General features: G+C 43.9%; 1 protein-coding gene across 1 annotated transcript in view; it reads left to right on the forward strand.

Moving 5' to 3' along the window:
- Window positions 1–9973, forward strand: part of EGFLAM (EGF-like, fibronectin type III and laminin G domains) — a 160389-nt gene that overhangs the window by 121031 nt on the left and 29385 nt on the right. The window contains exons 13-14 of the mRNA XM_015420161.1: window positions 2238–2363; window positions 3744–3987. Coding sequence (XP_015275647.1) covers window positions 2238–2363; window positions 3744–3987 — 370 coding nt within the window. The remainder of the gene's footprint in view (window positions 1–2237; window positions 2364–3743; window positions 3988–9973) is intronic.

The following is a 9973-nucleotide window of genomic DNA, read 5'->3' on the forward strand; positions in this document are numbered from 1 at the left end:
CTCGTGGCCCAACTGAGGGCTGCTGGGAGCAGGGGGTGGGGCTTGTTGCATGTGCCCGCCCCCTGGGCTCCTTACTGCCGGCGCTCCGCTCCTGTGCGCTCCTGCAGGAAATGACCCCTGCCTGCACCCTATTTTGAGACCTCTGTTTGGTCCTAAGGTGCAGAGTCAACAATGGCAAAGGGAAGCCTTGGAGAAGGAAGCAGGAGACAGCCAGTTGCTTGCAGGGGCCGGTTCCAGCCCATGGGCCATATGTTTGACACCCTGCCCCAGTCTTTTCCCCCTGGACTAGCCCCATTTTGCCGGCCACATGATCACGGAAATGTCTTTGGACAGCGCTGGCTCTTTGGCTTTGAAACGGAGATGAGCACCGCAACCCTAGAGTCGGATTCGACTGGCTTTCGAGCAAGGGAACCTTTACCTTTACCTTTTTAAGGTGTAAGCTACAGTTGGAGGGGTAAGCTACAGTTGAAACTGGATGCTAGTGATTTGAAAATGGATGTTAGGATTGGAAATTTTCACTCTCATGCTTGAATTATTGTCATCATATTGCTCAGAACTGCTACTCGTGTTTTATTGCTTAGATTTGGTCTTGACTTGAAAGCCACCTTCTTTCTTGTCTTTGCAACTCTCCACGTCTGTGTATACAAGGGCTCAACGAGCCCCATGGAGCCGGTGTCTGGAATGTTCACATGTGCGTATGCTTATCTGTCCATGCTGTGAAATGGGCCTCCTTTTGGTAACACTCTTGAAAACTACTCAGAATAAAAATAAAATAACAAGCCACTGTTTACGCAAGAAAGTACATTTTAGAGGCTTGGATATTAATGGAAGTTTTAAGCCTAGTTTTCAGTGGGCATAAATTGTGCAAGCAATTTGTTGGATCACAAATAAGGTAAAGTGAGCTGTCAAGTTGCAATGAACTTCTGACGACCTCATCACGGGGTTTTCAAGGCAAGAGATGAGCAGAGGTGGTTTGCCATTGCTTTCCCCTGCATAGCCACCCTAGTCTTTCCTGGTAGTCTCCCATACAAGCACTAACCATGGCTGACCCTTGCTTAGCTTCTAAACTGATGATATCAGGCTAGCTTGGGCTATCTAAGATGCTGGACCACAAATACCTAGTTTCAAGCCCTTATTCAGCCATTACACTTCCTGGACACCGTTGGCAAGTCACTAATTCGCATCATAACCTACCTCACAGGATTGTTTTGAGAATAAAATGGGTCAACCCCCCCTTGTTCTCTGCCCTCAGTTCTTTAAAGAATGGCAGGATGCAAATATTATAATTCTGAAGCATCAAAAATACAGAACACGACCCTCATTTAACAGTTTACTTTCTCACAGTTTTGTTGAAATATTATTGGTGTGCTTTTGTTCGTAGCATTATTCATCATTACTGCCATGAAACAAACTGCTCATACTTATATTTCTGTTGATAGGCTATATTAATATTTATCTATAGACTGGCAGCATTTCAGTCTCCCCCTCCCCCCCTTTTTTTGCTACTATACTGTAGGGAGAGAGAGAGAGAGAGTAATTTTGAAAGTAATCACCTTAAACACACATTTCACAAGATGATGTGTGCTGAAATATTTAAATGTTCTTCAGAAGTATCTTTGAAGCAGTCAAATCATTTCAGCCCTTGACAGTTTCTATACTATTACCTCAGGACATATTCCAGCTATATAGCAAGATGATAGAGATGTTGATTATAGAAACCAGTATGCTGGCAGTATGGATTACCTGCCATGCAGATGGGAACCTTAACAACAAATCGCTGAGTGGCTAATAAGCTTAGATCCCACTGCTTAACACCTCCAGCTCTCATGGTAGTTCCCCCTCACGCACTGAACAAACAAAGCAGCACTTAAGGTAATTGAGGTTAAGCAAAAAACATCGTCCTTGTAAACAGTCTGGTGACATTTGGAGATTTTAACATTTTGTAGAGAGAGAGGCTAGTGAAGGGAGGGGGACATTGGCCCATCTGGCAAGCATTCATCTACAGAGATTCTGTGCGATTAATTCCTATTTCTGCCATTTTGTGAAACGTCTTTGTGGCCTGGAGCCCAGTCACTTAATCTGGTACTTATATTTTCATGTTGCCAGGAAAGACTGGTGTGTGTGAGGCAGAGAGCTGGTATGATTGGTGCAGGAACTTGGAACGCAAGTAGCTAAATTAACCCCCATCCCTTGGGTGACTGAAATGATGCATCTGTGTTGTTTCTCTGCTTTTTCAGGTGAATGCAGCAGTGGAATTTGCGATGAGGCTTCCTGCGTTAATGGTGGCACCTGCACAGCAAGCAAAGCAGATCGATACATCTGTCTTTGCCCGCTTGGGTTTAAAGGCCGGCACTGTGAGGAAGGTGAGAGGGTTACTGCCGTTCTCTCCCATTAACATTTGGCACTGGGTGTGCGTCAGGACCAACCTGTGCCCTACTTAATCAAGCCTGTCAATTGAACGTCCACAGCTCACTGGTGGTGCGCAACTGTTTTTCACAGTCTGTATTGCATTGCCAACTGATTGCATTCTGGCTCAATGATGCTGTCCAGGCCACGCAAAGAAATCTAGATCTTGTTTTGCTGGCTATGCTGTTGTAGTTTGCTAGAACTTCAGAATTATGTCTGTGGCTGCTGCCATGCAGAGGTTCTTCTTCACTTTGGCATCCAGATTGGAGTGCTTTTTTGCCGTAGCTTCCACACAATGTCATGCTATAATTGTCCTGTATTCCCTGTCCTAAATACTTTCATAAACCTGAAAGAATGCCATCCAGGTGCTTTCTCATGCCTTCTGGAAGGAATGGCATGCATTTTGATGCCCTTAAAAGGTCACACCCACACTAGGACCATTTTCCTGCCATGAGCCCCTTATGGGTGCCATTTTTCCAGCATGTTTTTCCTGCCACCAGATTGCATCTGTAGAGCGTTTGTCATATGGGTGAACTGTCAGTTTCTACACAATTTTAGTATTAAATTTACTGTATTTAATGTACTGTATTAAATTTACTGTATTTAATACAGTAGAAATGCTGTATTTAATACAGTAAAAATACTGTATTAAATTTACTGTATTTGATGTAAAAATACATTAAAATGTATCCATATTTTAAAACTGGAACACCGAGGAATGCCTGGTGGCTGTCTTGTCCTCGTGCTAACAGGAAACATACTGCTAAGCACAAATGGGAGGGAATGGTTCGAGCTTCTTGTGACGCGTTTAGAGTGTAGAAACAATATTTTGCATGGTATGCTGTTTTTGCGGCGATTTCTGCAATTGAATTTTAAGTGCCTAAAGATGCTAACAGAACAGCTGAGCTTCCCCTTCTTTCTTGAGGAACTGAAGTAACACATCAAGATGGGTAGCCGTGTTAGTCTGTCTGTAGCAGCAGAAAAGAGCAAGAGTCCAGTATCACCTTAAGGACTAACAAAAATTGTGGCCTGGTGTGAGCTTTTGTGAGTCACTGCTCACTTCTTTAGATACAGCTAGAATGTGAGTTCATCTGTCCTATGTATTGGAAAGTAGAGTGACTTCAGATGCCAAATGACATTAGCAGACAAATGACAATAGCAGGTGTGATTGGATTAGGTGTGATATGCAGAGAGGTAGTAGGCATGGAGAAATCAGCATTGGTAGTGAGACAGGAAACCTAGGTCTCGATTCAGTCCAGGTGGATGCACTGTCTTGAGCTTCATTATCAGTTGCAATTCAACAGTCTCTGACCTACTCTTTTGACCTACTCTTTCAGCTTTCACCCTTGCCATACCTCAGTTCAACGCAACCTTGAAATCCTTTGCTACAACTCCCTGGCCGTTAGAAGCACAGAACTATCTTTCCTTCATGGAGTTTGAGATTACATTTCGTCCAGTTTCAGCAAATGGTGTCCTTTTGTACAGCTATGACACAGGGAGTAAAGACTTCCTTTCCATTATCATGGTGGATGGCTTTGTGGAGTTCAGGTTTGACTGTGGTTCAGGCACTGCTATAATCAGGTAAATGAAATCTGTTTATTATATATAGTAGTGGCATACATTTTTCAGTTTTAGGACATTCTTTTGAGGCATTTATAAGGTCAGCAGCAACCAACTCCTCTTCTTTGAAGACCACAAGGACTGTTTTGGTCCTTGGTCGAAGGGTTGATGAATTTTCTGGTCATCATTATGAGCTGACAGCAATCTTGTTGAGCCTGTGGGCACTTTGGGAGTTTTGATAACAATTAGTGGATACCACCACAAAATTAGGGTCACTGGGGGCCAGGACCTGTCACAAAATGGCTGCCCTGCAGTATTGGGGCCAATCACAGAATGCTGGGAGGTTACTAGCCACCTTCCTGTGATGGAAGCAGTTGTTTCTGAATGAATGCTGTCTTCAGAAACAAAGGCGATGCCTTCAGGGTCATTCTGGAACACCACATATTCTTTGCAGCTTTCCACAAACTCTTTTGAGATGCAGTAGGAAGTGGGAACAAGGATTGTGGCATGTGGGATAACAGAGAATGGACACGTCTCCTAATCCCACAAAGGTGGCAACCCTACCAAACACTGTACCAGAAGATTAGAGAGCAGCAAATGTTACCATGATTTTTTAAAAGAGGGTCCAGAGGGGGACCAGGAAATGACAGACCTATTAGCCTAACATTTGTCCCAGGCAACTTAGTAGAAACCATAATCAATGATAGAATTATTAGGCACACCGAGAAACAAACCTTGGTGAGGAAAAAGCAGCATGGCTTCTGCCAAGGGATGTCCTGGCTCACCAAACTTTTGGAGTTCTTTGAGAAAGTGAACAAGCGTGTGGGTAATGGTAACCCAGTAGACGTCATATACCTGGACTTTCAAAAGGCTTTAGTGAAGGTACCTCACCAAACACTCCTGAGTAAGCTTAGCAGTTGTGGAATTAGAGGATGGGTCATTTAAGGATTAAAAATTGGCTAAACAAAAGGAAGTAGAGAGTAGGAATAAATGGACAGTTCTGTCAGTGGAGGGAAATAAGCAGTGAGATCCTACAAGGGTTGATATTGGTGCCAGTGCTGGGGCAACAGAGTTGCAGTGGAGGTCAGTGGAGGTAAGTGGTAGGTGATGCACATTGTACAACACCCAGCCCCTCCCCCCAGCTTTAAGTACACACTAATGGGCTCTGAACTTGCTGAGTCTGGGAGATGCAGCAGTAAAAAAACAGAACAAAAACTGTGGTGGGGATTATTAGGAAGAGGACCGGAAAAAAAACCCCTACTATTATAATGCCCCTGTTTAGAGCTTATGGTGCAGCCTCATTTGAAATATTCTGAGCAGTTCTGGTCACTGTATATCTAAAAGGACATCTCAGAGCGGGAAGAAGAACAGAAGAGGGCAACCAAGATGATTAAGACCAAGTAAAGGCTAAAGAGTCTGGGACTTTTCAGTTTAGAAAAAAAACTAAAGGGGGACATGATAGAGGTTTATAAAATTATGCGCGGGGTGGAGAGAGAAGACAGAAGTTTTTCTGCATCACAAAATACTAGAACTTGGAGGGCAGCCAGGACAGACAGGAAGAAATACTACTTTAGTCAACAAGTGATTACATTTGAAATTCACTGCCAGAGGGTGTAGTGATGGCCACAGGCATAGACATCTTTAAAAGGGGGTTAGAGAGATTCATGGAGGGTAGGTCTATCAGTGGCTACTCGCCATGGTGACTAAAAGGAACCTCCACATTTAGATGCAGTAAACCTCTAGGAGGCAACACTGGGGAAGGTCTCAGGCTCTATGTCCTGCTTTTGGTCCTCCAGAGGAGCTGGCTGGCCATGGTGTGAGACTGGGTACTAGACTTAGTTGGACCACTGGTCTGATCCAGCAGAGCTCTTCTTGCATTCTTACAATGGCACACTGGCAAATGCCTGGGCCACTGCTGAAGCTACACTGCAAAGCTCTGTACACTTGCTACATTATACCATAGATAGTGCTTGTGAGCCTCACAAAAAACATGTTGATATTTCTGCTCTAACTCATAGTTAAACTTCTCCAATAGACTGGAATGAATTTATTGTGAAATCATGACCCTAGATTTTGAAAGGAAGGAATTCCTGCACATATTATGACTGAAGGTTTATTTACCTGAATTTAAGTGCCCCAAAATATTTTATATTGCGGCATGAGTTTTAAACACTGTATTACTCTTTGCAAAACTACTAAACAGCAAAAATGCATCTCTAGTTCTCAGAATTTCAAACCAAGTTTTAGACCTTGATTATTACACTGCTCCTTGTTGGGTGTAGGAGGTCTTTCATGGCAAAGACATACGCAAGGAAAGAGGACATTCGCTCTGTGATGTTCCTTATTAAACGCTGGGTCCCATCTGGTTCCTTTATGACATATCGCTCAGAGGATGATTATTATTCTATTATATATTGACTTATCCAGGGTAATTAAATCCTACTTGTTATTAAACAAAGGGAGGGGAAAGAATGAATGACTTCGGCAGCTAATTAAAAAAAAGAGGCGGTAAAGGGATTGTTCACGATGGTTTTTCTAGCGTTTCTAATGGATTTTTCTTTTTGCTCTTGGGAAATGTTAGAGCTCATCAGTGACAAGGTGTAAAATGTGGCGTGCATTTGAAATTTAAATCTGTGCATTGTTATATCCGAAATGTCGTTTCATCTTCTTCTGCAGGACTTTACTAAATGTAATCTGTCTGATGGGTAATTTAATTTAAATCTATTTGTTATTGAGGCTGTTTTCCGCTTCTCAGATTAGAGACAATTCTATAAAGATCACTGCGATACCTTTCAGATTCTTCCTGCAGGAGGCCTGACGCCTCAATTGCAAATTTATGTTTCTTAGGAGCTCTTTCCATAATTAGGGTTGCGTAGCCACAGAGACTGCTGACTGTATTTAGGAATGCTTGAGCGTAATAGGTTTTATGAAACACATAGCACGATGCGTCTACTGCCACAGATGCCCATAGGGAGTGTTTTGAGCTCTCTCCTCCTCCGCTCACCAATCCTTAGCTAAGCCCAGGTGGTTCAAGGTGTTCTGTAACCATGTAGGGAATGCCACACCTCTCAAAAGGTATCTAGACCCCAGCTCCTCTACATAGGCTTTCATGTATAGGCCAACCTTGAGTAGTGGTTAGTCTGTTGGACCAGTAGAAGACGAAGAGGAGGAGGAGGAGATTGGATTTATACCCCACCCTTCACTACACAAGCAGTCTCAGAGCGGCTTACAATCCCGTTCCCATCCCCACAACAGACACCCTATGAGGTAGGTGGGCCTGAGAGAGCTCTCTCAAGAACTGCCCTTGAGAGAACAGCTCTGAAAGAACTTATGACTGACTCAAAGTCATAACAGCAGCTGCATGTGGAGAAGTGGGGAATCAAACCCGGTTCTCCAGATTAGAGTCTGTGCTCCTAACCACTACACCAAACTGATTCACTGGAGCTGGGAGACCCAGGTTCAAATCCCCACTCTGTCATGGAAGCTTGTTGGGTGGCCTTGGGCCTGTCACACAACCTCACCCAAAACTACCTCACAGGATTGATGGTGAGGATAAAATGGAGGAGGGGATAATGATGTTGTAAGCCGCTCTGGGCCCCACTGGAGAGAAAAGTGGGTTATAAAAATCCAAATAAATAATATTCTCACAGTGAGCTTTCATTGGAAGGGATGGATTTGTTTATTCCAAACTGATTTAATGAACAAATGGCATACTTATTTAAACATCTTAAGAAGACATACCATTTGGGATAAATAATTCAGATGCGCATATTAAACATCTGTGAGTTTGAACTTGAGTAAAAAGCAAAAACAATATATAGCCCACTAGATGTGTGTAGAAACACAAATATTCCGATTCAGAGATGGCCGAGAGGCAGCTGTCGGGTCATGTCTAGGTGCATGCAGCGATTTAATCTGGAATTTGTGACTAAAATTTAATCCCAGTGTGGTAAAATGTTTGCCCACTATTTCACAAGGAAATTGTTTTCCAAAGTTATAAGTGAAGGACATAGCCCATACTTCATGTGCTCCATGACACCACTAGGTGACAAGCCAGATCATCTGGGGATGAGATCAGATTCTTTCCTCTGGTACAGTCTACACGTGCTTTTATCAAGAGCTGGTAAAGACTAGCACAAAAACTGCCGTTCTGGAGTCTGACACGTGAACAGCTACTATCAGGAGCAAGGTAGAGCAGGCATATTACACCCATTCTGCATCCACTGGCTGCCCATCAGTTACCAGGGTCTATTCAAGGTACTGACTATCACATACAAAGCCTTGCGAATGCCTCTTCTCCTATTGCCCACAACAACAAGGGAGCGGTGGCGCAGGCAGTACAACGCCTGCAAGTAACATCAATAGCGAACAGCCATAACGGTTGTTCGAATCCCCACCGCAGCCGGAGTGAGCTCCCGGCCCCTGTCCCAGCTCCCGCCAACCCAGCGGCTTGAAAGTAATACAAGTAGAGAAATGGGTACCTGCCATAGTTGGCAGGGGACACTCTCCTCCTGGTTCCGTGCCAGGAGTGTTGACGGCGGCGGCAGTGAGAAAGGCGGCGGCGAAAGAACAATGGCGGCGGAACCGGGCGATCCAGGCGACGACCTGATCGGAGAGAGGCGGAGTCGGGGCGACGCAACTGCGAAACGACGCAGCACGGCAGGAGCCGAAGGGGACATAAAGCCGGAAGCTGCAGTCCGAAGCAGTGCGTGCCGGAGGAAGAAGCCAGCAGAACCTGCTGAGTCGGTCGCCAGCCTCCCGGACGCCAGGAACAATGCCCGAAGCCTGCCGATGAGGAGATAATACACCGCAGGGTGCTGCTAGGTAATCCCCTCCCCGTGAATCTGTGGCCCTAGCTAGGTAAACAAACTATGAAAGTAGTACAGTGTAAACCGCTCTGAGACCCATTGGGGGTCATGGGTGGTATAGAAATTGGAAATGTAATGTAATGTAACAGCTTCACTTTTCTGAGTGGGAGCCTTCTGCAGGTATCATCCCATAAACAGGTGAGATCAACGACTGCCTGTTCACCTGCATTCTTTGTTATGGCCCCTACCTTGTGGAATTGCTTACCTAAGAAGGTCAGGCAAACCCCTCACATTTCTGGCATTCTGCAAACTTTGAACAGAAGAATCCTGAAAGGCATTTGTATAACGGCAGGAGGATTATAGCATGATGCAATGAGTCAGGAAGATCATTTAACAAAGGAAACCGGACTGTGGGCTGCAGTATTGCATATAGTATCTATATTTGTTTGTGGCATGTGTTATCTTGCTCTCACTACATTGTTATTTATTTATCTATGTAATTGCACCTTTTGGCATTGTTGTCATAATACAGATGCTTTGTTTTCATGGTTCCCAAGGCTATAATCCTAGTCCTATTGCTTTGCTTATCAGATGAGTTATTCTATTGATTGTGCTGACTGAATGGTGTATAATCCGCCATAAGTGTCAATGAGAAAGGCGGACTACAAAAACACGAAATTCCCTGTTCTTGCCTTGGAGTCCCCTTCAGGTAGAAGGCATGAAATAGAAATTCTTAAAATAAATATATTTTTTTAAACCCCCGGAGGGGATTTTTTATTTTTTTATAATACTACACAAACTACAAAGAAAAAGGGGGGGGAACTACACTAGGGAGAAAGGAAAGTGACCCACACTATACTAAAAACCCAGGAGTAGGAGATCATTACCTAGTTAAACTAGTTAGTAATAAAAAGCTGTTAGTAAACAATATACTTTGTGAGATCCTGTCTTTCTAAGCTTATATGTTAGTTTATTACTTGTTATGAAAAGATCCCCAGAGCATCTCCTCCAGCTCGCTTCATAAAAGGCAATTTTCAGAGTCCTTCTGCCTTTACATCTATGCTAATTCTCTCTAAAATCTTGATGGCTTCTTAGACGTTCACTCGAAATTCTGCAGCCCAGTCTTCCTCCGTCTCCAAAGGGATAAAACTGCCGATCTTCAGCCTCTTCCTCTTTGGTCTCATCCTCGGGGCCCAGTG

This window comes from Gekko japonicus, unplaced genomic scaffold (assembly GCF_001447785.1).
Source record: "Gekko japonicus isolate JY-2015 unplaced genomic scaffold, Gekko_japonicus_V1.1 scaffold86, whole genome shotgun sequence".
Taxonomy (NCBI): Eukaryota; Metazoa; Chordata; class Lepidosauria; order Squamata; family Gekkonidae; genus Gekko; species Gekko japonicus.